General features: G+C 42.2%; 1 protein-coding gene across 1 annotated transcript in view; it reads left to right on the top strand.

The window, feature by feature from the left end:
* Window positions 1-15,804, top strand: part of LOC138265856 (outer mitochondrial transmembrane helix translocase-like) — a 114,009-nt gene that overhangs the window by 83,582 nt on the left and 14,623 nt on the right. Inside the window, exons 7-8 of the mRNA XM_069213953.1 lie at window positions 8,652-8,741; window positions 10,480-10,530. Coding sequence (XP_069070054.1) covers window positions 8,652-8,741; window positions 10,480-10,530 — 141 coding nt within the window. The remainder of the gene's footprint in view (window positions 1-8,651; window positions 8,742-10,479; window positions 10,531-15,804) is intronic.

Raw genomic sequence — 15,804 nt, forward strand, 5'->3', positions numbered from 1 at the left:
ATTGTTTTTGAGTACTGCATTTACCTTTCTCAAGAACCTCAACATATGCTTGAAACAGGTCTAACCACATTCCTGTTCAATAGGTGGCTCGTCTGGTTCAGCTAAAAATGGTGGTGTTGGCTGTATGCTGGACATTTTGGTAAAAGCACAATACAAGTAGTCACTGATGTCCCATAAATGGATGCACTACATAGCTTCACAATTTCAAGTATCCCAAGTATGTGTGTTAGATCTTAACAAATTGGAGGACATGCGCTTCTCAGAATCAGAGTTACCATGCTTCTGGAAACAAGGAAGGTAGGCAGGTCACAACCCAACTGAAAATCGAAGTAATTAACAGTGAGAATGAATAAGAGTCTGTGAAATAAAACACAAAGAGGGTAAAGTGCTGGGACACCTTTTTGGTAGCTGTAAGCTAGGCTAGGAGACAGAATGATAGCTGAATCAGTTCGAACTTTTCACCAAATGCATCTGACAAGTATCTTGTGGACAATAGCATAACCAAGCCATATTTTAGTGCTTACTTGAGCGAAACATCAGAGGTTTAGGCGATAGCCCTGGACAACTTAAATACTGTTGAAGAAGTTATATGGGGTAAATGTAGGTTAGAACTAGGTGAATAGGTCCATAAAGCTTATGTAGGAACTTGGTTATACTGATGGATAGACTTTTTAACTGTTTTAGTGAAACTGGCAACCCAGCGGCCTTGAGGGTGACTCTGAAACTGGGCAAGCACCACACTCTGCAGTCCTATAAACCAAAATCCCCTCTCAATCTAGACTATTAACATCTTAATGCAAATATTGGCTGTGCTCTTGGATCCTTTGATGCCAGATCTGAGAGATTCAGACAAATCAGCCTTTATTCCTGGATGACAATGTGGAGACAATAGGAAAAAAGTCTATACATTGTAGATAGTGCCCAGAGAATTTACAGAAATGTCCTGCTTCTCTTGCTGGATGCCGAAAAGGTGTTTTTCAGAGTGAGTTGGATGTGTACATCAAGTTTGATAAATGTCATGGAGTTTGGCCCTCTTTTTGTGAAATGCCTACTCACTAGCTATTAATCCCTAAGAGTGTATATCATAGTCAATGGTGGAATTGCTCCAAATATAGCCATTGTGTGAAAAGTGCAGTAGAGGTGTGTCAACTGTTCGCTCTTACCTTTCTCTAATTGCAGTGGACCTAATAAGAGCATCAAGGGAATGAGACTCAGAAGCACAATTTTTAAACTATGTTTGTGGATGTCACCATTCTCTCACTTTCCGATCTGCTCTACTTCATGACTCTGAGGAACTCGATTGTTTCCAAGCAATATCTATGCTCAAGATTAACATCACTAAATCTGAAGCATTGCTCTTCAATTTGTCTCCTAACCAAAGGGGGATCCTCTATGCATTTGGCTTTGGAAGCACATAGAAGTTGGTGTCTATATGCCAGCTATAACAAGAGCTGCTCCGAGTATTTGGGACAAGGCGAGCATACAGAAAATGTTACCCCTTACCCCTCTCTGTTCACTTCCATTTGTAATAGCCCCAATATCACTCCGAGAATTGATGAGAGATACTTCAGGCTTGGACGTGGCTGGATGCTTGATTTTTGGGTGGCTATTTATCAAGGGGAGGGTTAAATGCTTTGAAGAAGTCAAGAACAATTAAGCTCTGCCAGAAGCTGAATGGTTCTGGTATCTTCAGTTGAGACACTGGGTGTTGCAGCCCTCGATCACTGTCTTGGAGTCTCCACTGACTTGAACTGTAAATGAAAGATGGTGCCCACAATAGGGGTATACTCTCTGCACTGTTTAAAAAGATACTTATAGCATTTCTTCCTGACTCTTGTTCAGGAAGCAATGCTCCTGGCCATAGGTGTTCAGAGTGAGCACTTGGCAGACAGCTCAAGGGCAAAGAGTGGGTGAGGGTCAGTGACAAAGTTCAGACGAAAATACTAAACCTGAAAGAAACCTAATGAAAATTGATTCTGTACTGATATCTACCTAAAAAAAAATGTCACCCTGGGTAAATATTAGACCGAGTACTTGCTGGATTGGATGTGGGTCAATGGGAACTCTTACTCAACGTCTTCACCACTGCCTGAACTGGGCAGGTACTGGGATGATGTGTTACGAGTGATAAATACCATGTTTGGAATTCAAGTCACTCACTGTTCAGAAGTGGTCCTTCTGGGCCTGCCCTAGGAAGGAAAATGCTCTTTCAAATCATAACTGGGCAAGCAATTAGCACTGTCATTGGAGATGGTGGCTTAGGGCCTGATTACGACCTTGACGGAGGGGATTACTCTGTCACTAACGTGACAGATATCCCGCCTGCCATATTACAAGTTCCATTATATCCTTTGGAACTTGTAATACGGTGGATGGGATATCCATCACGTTTATGATGGACTAATCCCCTCTGTCAAGGTCGTAATCAGACCCTTAATGTTTTCTTGCCCTTTGGGGGAGGCCGGTGGGCCTGAAGCTAAGAGACTGGCTCTCTCATCTTTTGGATGTCCTGGTTCTGAAAGACATCATCTCGTTCAAACACAAGCTCAAATTGTGTTAAAGCTAAATGGTCCCCCTTTCAACTTTTCTATTAAGGGAATTTAGAGAGCGTCTGTGCGCCAGATATATATAGGTGTCATGCATAATCTCCACATATGTGGATCCTGGGAAGTAGGGAGTAGGGAATATTGTTATACTTTAATATCATAGCCAAAATATGAACAGTTAGGTATCTATAGATTTTCTATTCCTAACTCTACATATATGGAGCTTGACAATGTGTATATCTTCAAGTTACGTAAATGTGGAGTTAAGAATTGTACATCTATACTTCCCTGTATGCACATACCTTTCTATATTTTGGACCTCTTTATTTTACTACAATTTTAAGGTATCACAATATTCCAGTACTCAATATTGCAAACTCCAACTTCCCCATGGAACTCCCTCAGGTATTTTTGGATAGTCGAAGCTAAAGTGACATGATAACTCCAATCCTCCTATGTGGACTTTGAGGGTTAATCTGTTTCTGCAGGTTGGTTTTATACTATGCATCTTGGTGTGTGCAGGGGGACTGGGATTTTTTTTCTGCCACATGAGAAACCTGACTTCTCAGTTTCTTGCCGACCATCGGTTGTATGCAACGGTATGTGCAAATATAAAACCAAATAAAAACTATTAATTGTAAAAGTAAAGATAAAATTATTTGGTAACATCAATCCATGATTTTCACTGTGTAGTTGTAGATTCTGGTGCCAAATTGTGAACAGGGTGTATGGAGAATATAAGAATCCCATCAATAAAGTCCACCTCCTGTTCTGGTAACAGATGCTACACATGTGCATGAAATGCCTTCTCCAAACGCAAAGAGCAAGTACTGGGTAGATCTTTTTACCTGACAATGGGTAAAAACTCCTCTATACATTTTGGGATGAAGCAAGAACAGTGACCCAAAATAGGGTTACAAGATGCCTCCATGTCGTTGAGACACAGCATTTCCAGTTCTTAGCTTCCTCATACAAATCTTATTTTTAGGTATATTGTTTCAATTGTTTCACTTTAACTGATCCAAAACTACATCTCCCAGAACACTTTGATTAGTTATGTGAATGCACAGAACTAGAAACTATTTGCCCTAGGGCTATTGAGCTATCCTATCCAGATATATCCTCTCTTAGACCTGTAAGCCTTAAGTCTTCTCCCAAACGTTTTGCTATCACCCTCCTATGTTCCTGAATTTGTTTTTTGTTGGCCTCAGGACTTTGTGCTCATTACCGCTGATAACCAGTGCTAAAGTGCTTGTGCTCACTCCTTACAACAGGGTAAGATTGGCTTACACCTGATTGGCATATCTAATGTACTTTTAAGTCCGTAGGAAAGTGATACACCTTATACCCAAGGCTGGTAAATTAAATGCTACTAGTGGGACCTCAGCACTTATTGTGCTACTCACTTAAGTAGACCCTTAAAACATGTGTCAGGCCTGCCATTGCAGCTTGCTGGCAACTATAAGGTACCACTTCGACTTTCCAAATAACCCACTTGCCAAGCATTAAAGTCTTCATTGACTACATAAAAGTCACCCCTAAGATAGGCCCTAGACAGCCCATAGGGCTGGATGCATTATAATTAGAAGGGGGGCATGTATTTTTATGTCCTACATGCCCTATTAGTGAAAAACTCACAAATGAGCTTTTCACTGCTGGGAGGCCCACCTCTCACATAGTTTAACATTGGGTTGCTTTATTACATTCTATAATTGCTAACATTCCATTAGGAGCAGGTTGGTGTCTGAGAAATTGTAATTTAAAATCCTCTTCAATGTTAAAGTTGGATTTAAAGTCGCAGTTTTGAAAATACCACTTTTAGAAGTTTGCCATTTTCCTGCCCTAACTATTTAGGTGCCTGCAGCCTTTTCCTGGGTCACATGACAGGGTGTTGTTGACAGGCCGCTTCATAGAGGGGTTAGGTGTGCCTGGATGGGCCATCACTGGCAAGATGGGGAGGGGCAGAGCTGGGCAAGGCCCCACTTACAAGAATATAGGCTGTGCCCTGCCTTCACACAAAGGACTGCACACTAGCCCATTGCGCCAGTGGCCAGGCTGGAGCCTAGGAAGGAGAGGCAGGAAATTCCAAGCACAATAAAGGGGATCTTTTGAAACTCCTGCTTCAAATAAAGCACCAGGTATAAAAATAGGACCCTCAGACCTGTTGTTCAGTACTCTTCTGGACCTGTTGAAGAGTCAGAAGGACTGTAGTGTTGTTCTGCTTTAAGAAGGATGGCTACTCTTATACCCTGTTGCCTGAGTGAGAAGGACTGGACCTGCGTCTTGAACCCAGGACTACCAGAGTGATTTCAAAGGCTAGTTGACTGGCTTCCCGATCAGAGCCTCAGGGACAGAAAAAGCTCCAACCACCTTGAACCCTGCACCTGGACTTGGCCTTTTGTGAGTCCTGTCTCCACACATGGTGTTATCCCAGTCCTGGACCCTTGGGATTGGGCCTGTGCTCTGTCAGCCCAGCTGTGGTCCTAGCAGAAATGAATCAGCCTGACTCATCATCCTGCAGCTCATCTGAACCACCGCTGCATGGTGGATCTCGATACAGGATCTCGCATCACAGACTCACAGCTCCTCGGAACCACTGCTGCACTTCCCATCCTCAACGCAGGTCCTTGCATCGCATTCCTGCAGCTCCTCCCAACCACCCCTGCATAGTGCGTCATCAACGTGGGACCGAGCAGTGCTACACAACGAGGATTGAGGATAATTTGTTCTGTGGGCCTAACTTGGTCCCGGTATCCAGGCCATGCTCCATCACATTCGGCCTGAACTTGTGACTGTCAAAGTCCTGTGCAACCAGACAACCACAGTTGGTGCTTGTGGTTTTAAGCACAATTTTTATCTAAACGTTTACAATTACATATCTCCAGTTCTACCATTAGGATTTTTGTCATTTTGGTGTCAAATAGTTTACTAAAATGTACTCAATGTTTCCAAATTAGTGTCAGATTTTTCTTGTTTTGTGTTTTATCTGTATTACTGTTTGTGTGCTGCATAAATACTTACACAAGTTGAGCCTGATTGCTTTGTGCCAGGATACCAGAGGGTTAAGCACAGGTTAATTTAGTGACCTTAGTGGTTCATCTTGACAGGGATTGTGGCTGTTTCTTGAGCAGATCTTACACCCCAGTTAGCCAAAACCCTTTTTCGTACACCCCCCCATCAACCGGCACGAAAACAGTCAAACTTTTTGAACAATCATAGAGGTCTTGTATCAAAATTATACAATTCCAGTAGCACCAGCTATCTGAATCACAGCATGGCAAACCAGAGGCAGAATGAGGTAGTGTTAAGGAATGTAAACTGGGTCTGAAAGGATCATCACACCACGTACTTGAGCAAATCTGCTGCAAACTCATCAAGTAGAATGCTCCAAAATACTCTTGAACGGACCTCAGCACTTGCAGAATATATCCCAGTGCTAGGGATCGTAAACCACAGGCAAAAGCTAACTACACAGAAGTTAATTGACAACAGATTGGAATTTGGCACTGACTGCCATTTATCAAGCCCAGAAACCTAAGGAGGCCAGAATATTATAAACAGGCAATATTTTTGCCTCTGTTTATGAGTGTCATCACCCGGTCTTACTGTAAATAAACATGTGGCTCTGCAGAACAACAGTGAGGCAGCCAATGTGGTTGCCAATTACATTTTTTTAAATTAGCTCTCTAGAAAGAAAAAAAGAAATACAATGGGAAAAAGTGCAAATGGAATGTTTTTACCGGGCAGACAACTACCTCCCATTAAATTTGTCACTTATAAGCGATTATTACCTCTGCCTATTTTATACAGTGATATGCAAATAGTAGTAACTCTATTTTAGGTACTTCCCTGTTTCCGATATATCTGGGGATATTTTGAGGCTGATTTAGTGTTGAGCGGAGAGGGAGGCCCACCCAAAAAAAATAGAAGTCCTCCCGCTCGGCAAACTTGTGGTTCCTATACTCAGTTTTGAGTCAGGGGAAGCACCAGATTTACTCTGGTTGAGCCTCTCCTGGCGCTGCCAGTGTTAACTTTCAACTGTGCAGTCCGACCACCTCTGCCTCACCAGATCTCACTGACAGTCATCCCACCCTGTTTAGAGTGGGATGACTGTCACTCTTTTCCCTTCCATATTTGCCCGGTGAGGCGTGGTGGACACAGGCAGAGAAAATGTTGAATGGTACTCACACACAGGGAGAACCCTCAGTGTGTGTCACTCTATTTATTTTTTTATATTGATAACACAAACTCCTTTCGGAGTTTGGCAGATTTCTTCACAGCACAGAGATTTTCGCTAGGCAGGCTGGGATCTCTCAGTACAGAAGATGATCCTCCGTCGGGATCTAAAGGTTTTTTTTTTAGTATGAATCACTTGTGTGCTTTTTTTTTAAGACAGCTCTGTAGTACATGTTAACTTTTATTTGGAAAGCCTTCAGTTTTCAAAAAGTTAGAAGATCCAGTGTGCTTATGTTGTTGCCTATATGAGCTAATAAAACAGTTAACGTGAAGGTAATGGAGAAGGGGGTGGATCAAATGCACTCATTTTACATTGAATCTAGGTGAAATAAATTAAAGCATGTTTTGCTCTTTTGGTATGGTGGTGCAACTCTAGAGCCAATATCCTAATACCCCACTCCAATCATCACCTCAGATTATGTTGACGCAGACGATATTGGTAGCAAAGATTACAAGGATAAAGACCTCCGCAGCACTTGACCTTATGGTTTGTTATTCAGTGCCTTGAAGCATATATTGACTGATGGGATCCCACTCTGGTAATTCTGGTCAGGACAATATTTGAATATGGTAATATACCTGTGATTTAGAAGGTAACCGTACTTGTGCCTGTGGACCTGAAATATTAAATCAGATTGCCTGATGCTTACCAGTTACTATAAATGTTCTGCCTTTGGATCAAGGTACTCTATAAAGTGCTGAGGAACAACTTACATAGATGGGTAGAGAATAAACCACAAGGTGTAGACAGGATTCTGTGGTGGGACTTCAACGATGCACCATGCATTGACACTTGCACTGCTGTGCAAGACATTGGACAAATGGACAGTTAAATTATGCAGCATGGATTTTTCCTTAGCATTTGACAGCATAAACAGGAACATCATGTGGACAATAATGACTGACTGCCAAGCTAGCTAGTACATAATATTAGGGAAATATATGGAGACATCGGGGAAATACTGAAGTTCACTGCTGGGCCATATCCATTCTTAAAGCCCCAGGGATTATGTTTTGGCATGAGGTAGGCCTGTGTGCCTGCCTCATCCTTTCTAATATGTAGGTAAGTGATATGGCTAAGGAGTATGGTTGTTCATGTTGCCTGCTGAAGCTTAGGGATGACTTTGAACTTGTAGCATTAATGTTCTACACCAGCAATATAGTGCTCATGAATAAGATTCCAGTGGGCCTGCATTGAAGGGGACATTTTCATTCTGAAAGTTATCTAGAAAAAGCTAAGATCCTTTGTTGTGGGCACAGAAACATTATACATCAGTGGACTCTGGGATCAGTAAAATTGGGTATTTTCAACTGTAAATAAATGGGTCTGGTAGTTGGCCATGAATTAGGCTGGGTTTCCATGTTTAATGCTAAGAGTTGTTCAGTTATAGTCTTAGCTGGAAGGCTTCCTAGATTTAGCGTTGAGCATGGAGGTGTATACAAATCTGGCTTGTAGAAAGCCCCGTTTGGTCAACATTGACCTATGCATAAAAATGTGGTTTCCAGGCTGTAAGGTTAAGCTTGATGCAATGGAAGCATGGGTTCGCTTGTAATGTGGTGAGAGGAAAAGCTGTTCTGAGGCATGCTAATAGAAGCAGAATGATACTAAGTGGTGTGGAAGAGTGGCAGTTTGTATAAATAAATGCAGAGCAATAGCAGAGTATGCAGAGTGATGCTGAGCAGTGTAGAGGGATGCTTGGTGTTGGCAAGATGGGGGGGATCTATGTAGAGAGCTGTAAATCAGGGTGGAATGATGCAGAATGACAGCTAGCGATAATGAGTGCAATGCAATTGTAGGCCTTCTTAGCAGTGCTGGGAGATACTCTGTGATGCAGTTGGTAAATGGCAATTTGATATCTTGTGTCTTAGGTGATGATTCTTGGAGCCAGCAACAGACCACAGGATGTGGACTCTGCCATCTTACGAAGAATGCCCTTAACCTTCCAGATCTGCCAACCTGTAAGGTCTTTGATTGTTTTTTTTTTATCTCAGCTATCTTAAATATGCAGTGGGAATGGGTATTTGGAAAGAGAGCTAACTAGGCCTTTGTCAGGAAAATAAATTAACTCTGTAAGAAGCAGTAGGCAGATGCCATTTCAAACTTGGCACCTTTGTTTAGGTCTCACCTACAGACAGACCTATTGTGTAAAAGACCAATACTTACAGTGTGCTTTCAGTAAGCCTGTTGCTTTCTATTGGCTTCCCTTCTTGTCAATTTGATTTGCTTACTGCTTATATGATGGCTTTGCTTCCTCTCGCTGTGTTGTCCCTCTCTGTAGCATTGCCTCTTCACTATCCATTTAATTGGCTGACTTGTGTTCTTCCACTGCTTATATTCACATTCAGGAAGATATATATTTTTTTATTTCGACACTTCATAGGAGTGCATATGTTTTCATGAATTTCCTTGTGTGGTGCTTTCCCTCTCAAAGTCCTGCCGCACTGAGTTTTTGATTTGCTCCCCCTCAAATTCCTGCCCCGCAGAGCTGTCCGTGTTGCTCCAGCCCCCCATCAGCCTATCTGTTACTCCCCCCACTGCTGCCCATCTTTTATTTTTAAATATTTTGGGCCCTCCTGCTGAGCTGGTCCATTGCTGTTCACCCTCCTGCTCCAGGATGGGCTGTTGACTTCCCCTCCAGCCTCGCACCAACCCCTTGATTGCTCTGCCCATTGTCGCTGCTGCCAAATGGAGCCATTGACTTTTTAACCCCTCACCCCTACCTGTTCTACCATTGCTTGCCCATCACTCTACATCACATGTCTTTTAACTTTTATAGTTAGGAGGGCACAGTAGCTGAAATCTGCTGCCCGGTTACTCCTTTGTGGAAGAAATGCGCTTAAGTGCACTTCTTGATTTACTGCTCCAAGATGGGCGTCCACCTACATATGCATGCTTGGTGATGCATACACACTTTTATGGCATCATTCTCGGCCACCTTAACGGGATGACCCATATGTGCGCATACGCAATGATGTATCTGTCATTCTGCTGGGTCTTCCTTTTTTCTCTTTAGCATCACCAAAAAAAAAGGTTTTCTTTGCTAATACTTATCATCATTTGCAAAGCCAAAAGGCAAGAACTTTTAGGTTTTGCTAGTGCTTTTTTTCAAACAAGGACCCATGCATTCCTTGAAACATAAACAAACAGGTCATGTCTTCACTTCTGAGAGCCGCTTGGCTTAAGGTATTCCCTCCGCTTCTCTTTCCTCTTATGTTGCACAAAGTCCAAGTGATTAGAGGTAATCGATTAACTGTTTTCTCTCTGACCCTTAAGAATATCAGAAGGGAACCAACAATTTAATTCCCATCCTCCATGCATTTCGTTGACATACACTTTGTAGGATAATTTACCCTAAGCTCAACTTCTAGAGCAAGTACTCCTTCAGGCTTGTTTTCTATTCTCCATCAGCACCTCCAGCTGGCAGTGTTGTAGAGTCAGCTCCCCAAGGTCCTTTAGTCCTTGTGGATTTTACTTTTTCTCTCTCACGCCCCCTTGATTTTTCAAGTTTTTGTGTTGCTGAAGTTGCATCATCTCGTTTCCCTGTGGTTGCCTCATCCCTAGGTCTCTGTTGCTCCTCATAATGAAAGCTCATATTCTTACACCCTGCTTCCAGATTTGAATGTCTTGCCGGCTTATCCAGTCTATTCCTTACATCCTTGTTAATCTGTGCCCCTTTTACATTGTTTTTTTTCTCAGACCCAACAGCAACGACAAGAGATCCTACAGCTTATCCTCACCGGAGAAAACGTAAGTGTTAATCAGTCCTGTGAATGTCAAGAGACCATACGCTTGAAATAAAGTCACCATACTAAATGTCAGTATGGCGATAGACATGAATGCCAAGCTGACGAGCTGTGAAAGCATGATGAATTCAGAAACGTGTGTGTCACTGTCCACTAAAAACGACGATTTTCAGACACCAAATGTGTGACTCTAGACAAATAATAACCACAATCTCTGTAGAAATGGAGAGAGAAGAAATTATAACTCAATCTCTTACATTTTGAAAGTGCCTTCTGGTGAATAACAACAAAAGGAACCATTTGTGGATAGCTACAGAACCATAACTCCATAATCCTTTGCACTACTTATGACCTCCAGCATGACATCACATATGATATCAGCAAAAGCATAATTGATGGACTCAGTGAGGATATCACTAGCCACATCACCAATGATTTTATCAATGGCTCAGGCATTGGACTGGCTGTATGACCAGTAGCCGTGCCTACTACCCAGTTGTGTCCATAGTACACAAAGGCATTGCATGTTCTCTGCGCACTGCCGCTGCCAACTATATATTTTTTTAGGTGTGCAGATACTAATTTATTGTATGATATTTACTACTGACACAAACGCTGCAGTATAGGTAAGATTACTCTACATTGTGCATAGGGAATTTAGAAATTGTGTCCAGTCAAAATTTGGGCTAGCCTCTTGGACATCACATATCTTACTTGTGTGGAGTTTGGTGCACACCCTTTATGATTTAATAGTTTACAAATATGTAATCCTCAACTCATAAAATGTTAACTGCCACATCCAACCATCATCCAATTTCTCTAACTCTGACCCACACATAGAACATTAGGGTTTCAGCTGGTCTGGCAGGTATTTTTGTGTTAAGACTAGAAGCAAAGTTAAGAAAATCAGCTAAAACTAGTGTATTTTCGCCTTAAAATATAAACAAAAGCCAGCAAATACAAAAAGAGGTTAGTTTGAATGTTTTAACCCCTTCGCTGCCTGGCCTTTTCCCCCTCAGGTGCCGAGCCTTTTTTTGCTATTTGGAGCAGTTCGTGCTTATGCGCTCATAACTTTTTGTCCACATAAGCTACCCACGCCAAATTTGCGTCCTTTTTTTCCAACATCCTAGGGATTCTAGAGGTACCCAGACTTTGTGTGATTCCCTGATAGAGACCAATAAATTAGCCAAAATACAGCAACAGTTTAGTTTTATTTTAAACAAATGTGAAAAAAGGGCTGCAGAAGAAGGCTTATGTGTTTTTTCCCTGAAAATGGCATCAACAAAGGGTTTGCGGTGGTAAAATCACCATCTTCCCAGCTTTCAGGAACAGGCAGACTTGAATAAAAAAATTTAAAAAAATTCAACTCAATTTTGGCAATTTACTGGGACATACCCCATTTTTACTATTTGTGGCCGTTCATCCTCCTTCCAGTTAGTGCCAGAAATGGTTGTGAAACCAATGCTGGATCCCAGAAAGCTAAACATTTCTGAAATGTAGACACAATTCTGAATTCAGCAAGGGGTAATTTGTGTGGATCCTACAAGGGTTTCCTACCGAAAATAACAGCTGAAATAAAGAAATATTGAAATTGAGGTGAAAAAAACTGTCATTTTTCTCCATGTTTTACTTTGAAACTTTTTCCTGCGATGTCAGATTTTTGAAAGCAATATACCATTACGTCTTCTGGACTCTTCTGGTTGCAGGGATATATAGGGCTTGTAGGTTTTTCAAGATCCCTAGGTACCGAGAGGCAATAAATGAGCATTCTATACCGGGTATACAGCAATTCACTTACAGAAATATAAAGAGTGAAAAATAGGTATCAAGAAAAACTTTGTATTTCCAAAATGGGCACAAGATAAGGTGTTGAGAACCAGTGGTTATTTGCACATCTCTGAATTCCGGGGTTCCCATACTAGCATGTGAATTACAGGGCATTTCTCAAATAGATGTCTTTTTTACACTTTGTCTTATGTTTAGAAGGAGAAAATGTAGAGAAAGACAAGGGGCAATAACACTTGTTTTGCTGTTCTGCGTTCCCCCACTTGTTTTGCTATTCTGTGTTCCCGATAAAAATGGTACCTCACTTGCGTGGGTAGGCCTTATGCTCGCGACAGGAAACGCAACATGGACACATCACATTTTTACATTGAAATCTGACGTGTTTTTGCAAAGTGCTTAGCTTTAGATTTTGGCTTCTAGCTCAGCCGGCACCTAGGGAAACCTACCAACCCTGCGCATTTTTAAAAACTAGACCCCTATGGAAATCCAAGATGGGGTGACTTGTGGGGCTCTCACCAGGTTCTGTTACCCAGAATCCTTTGCAAACCTCAAAATTTGGCCCAAAAACACTTTTTACGCACATTTCGGTGACAGAAAGTTCTGGAATCTGAGAGAAGCCACAAATTTCCTTCTACTCAGCGCTCCCCCAAGTCTCCCTATAAAAATGGTACCTCACTTGTGTGGGTAGGCCTAGCGCCCGCGAAGGGAATTGGCCCAAAACACAACGTAGACACATAACATTTTCCCAAAGAAAACAGAGCTGTTTTTTCCAAAGTGCTTCTCTGTGGATTTTGGCCTCTAGCACAGCTGGCACCTAGGGAACCCTACCAAACCTGCACATTTTTGCAAACTAGACACCTAGGGGAATCCAAGATGGGGTGACTTGTGGGGCTCTCACCAAGTTTTGTTACCCAGAATCCTTTGCATACCTCAAAATGTGGCCAAAAAAACACTTTTTCCTCACATTTAGGTGACAGAAAGTTCTGGAATCTGAGAGGAGCCACGAATTTCCTTCGACCTAGAGTTCCCCCCAAGTCTCCCGATAAAAATGGTACCTCACTTGTGTGGGTAGGTCTAGCGCCTGCAACAGGAAATTCCCCAAAACACAACGTGGACACATCACATTTTCCCAAAGAAAACAGAGCTGTTTTTTGCAAAGTGCCTAGCTGTGGATTTTGCCTCTAGCTCAGCCGGCACCTAGGGGAAACTACCAAACCTGCACTTTTTTGAAAACTAGACACCTAGGGGAATCCTAGATGGGGTAACTTGTGGGGCTCTCACCAGGTTCTGTTATCCAGAATTCTTTGCAAACCTCAAAATGTGGCCAAAAACACACTTTTTCCTCACATTTCGGTGACAGAAAGTTCTGAAATCTGAGAGGAACAACAAATTATCTTCCACCCAGCGTTCACCCAAGTCTCCTGATAAAAATGATACCTCACTTGTGTAGGTAGGCCTAGCTCCCACGACAGGAAATCCTCCAAAACACAACATGGACACATCACATTTTCCGAAAGAAAACAGAGCTGTTTTTTGCAAAGTGCCCAGCTGTGGATTTTGGCCTCTAGCTCAGCTGGCACCTAGCATTTCTCCTCCGATCGCGGAGGGGCAGGCCTCTGATGAAGTCAACGCCCTATCACGCGCTGACGTCATCAGATGCCAGGGGGGGCAGGGGCGGGGGTGGAAGGGGAAGCGATTCCCCTTCCATCCCTGCTGTGGGGGAGCTGAGGCGAGGCTGATGGGAGGAGCGCTAGTGCTTCCCCCATGAACTGGTACCAGGATGTAACAGTTACGTCCTTGGCGCCTCAGTGCCGCATCCAAGGTCGTAACCCTTATGTCCTTGGCTGCCAAGGAGCAGTCTAAACTATTTTGATTATCAAAACAAGCAGATTCAGAATCCCCATTTTAAAAGAGACTGCTTAGGATTTCATCCAAAGCGTTATTCAAATAGTTGTATTTTTCTTTGATGAACATAATAAACTTTGGAACATAAATGGTCCAGCATAGTGAAAATATGATCGACCTGGTGAGGTGAAAGAGAGAGTTTAAGCATGGTCCGGATGCACTCATAATTTGTCAGTGAACATTAGTTGCTGACTTAACATCCTTTCTAACCTTATGCTTGATTGAAAGATGGTAAGGGTAGCTCTCCTATGTTGCCATTGTGTCCTGTCTTGGTGTAAACTTGACAGTGAAGAGGGACACAGGTTAAGGTGCCAAAAGAAACCAAACAGTGACCAGGTTACAGGAGAAGGTCTTGGCTCAATGAAAGGAAAAAGTCTGAACATTCCAAAACAGACTCTCACAAAATAAAGCAAGAAACTATGCTAAGACATGAAAATGAACAGAACTACAATAATGAGGCAAAGCATTGTAAATACAGAGTGAACAATGAAGGTTAAATATCACCAAACATTGCAACCCAAAGAGGATACAAAATACTCACCTTAAATAGGATCTGTGGAATGTTCTTCCTGTTCTAACCTGGAAGTAGTTAGGCACCATATTGAACTGTGAAAAAGTAATTCAGTATTGATCTCGGAAAAAGTAAATCAACTTAAAGGAACCTTTGGAAACACATGCATGGAAACCTCCTGCAAGTTTGTGTCACTAGCTTCAAGTGAGGCCAAGACCGTATACAGAACTAGGAACTATTTTTCCATATGTCCTGTTTACTACAGCCTACAAAAAAGGAACTCCTCCTATCTCAATACAGTTCCCAAAGGGTACATGGGTGGAATAGGTGTGATGTGCTTCTGGACCAGCCAGTATAGCCCAGTGCAGTTTGTAGCATAGGGGCCATCCCCCAACCTCCAATATGGTGGTGAACATCGCCCATGCAATGCAAGAAGTGCCTGTGCGCTGGTGCCATGAACAATTGGACCTGCTGCAGCTTGAGTGTCACTCTATTGGACCTGCTGCAGCTTGAGTGTCACTCTAGTGCCAGGAGCTCCAGGCTTCTTGGGCAGCATGCATATGCAAGCACTCTCAGCATAAAAGAGGAGCAGGAGCCGTCATACTTGAAGACATGCTCCACTGCTGGTGAATCATGGTTCCCCAGGCCAGAGCAGTTCCCTAAAAACAAATTCATATTCAGAAAGAATAACAAAAGCAGTACTCCACTACGTCATTAGAAATGTATGATAATGTGAACTGGTCATTCAGTCAGGCACCCATATAAGTTAATAAAGTTAGTTCAAATTGTGAACTGTCCCAACCTCTTGGGAAGTGAGCCCAAACAATTGTACATTTGGACTAATAAATGTACATTTGCACTGACAAATTAACATTTTGACTTAAAGATATGTATTTAGAACTATGAATATATATTCATCAGCACAATTTTACATTTACCACAATATATATATATATTTATGTTCCAAATAAAATAAATTTGAACAGCCACCAGACACCTTTACTTTGACGGGCATCAAGAAACACGTATTGTTAAAAAATAAAACACATTAATTGAAAAAGGACACATTTTTACTGG

This window comes from Pleurodeles waltl, chromosome 11 (genome assembly GCF_031143425.1).
Source record: "Pleurodeles waltl isolate 20211129_DDA chromosome 11, aPleWal1.hap1.20221129, whole genome shotgun sequence".
Classification (NCBI taxonomy): domain Eukaryota; kingdom Metazoa; phylum Chordata; class Amphibia; order Caudata; family Salamandridae; genus Pleurodeles; species Pleurodeles waltl.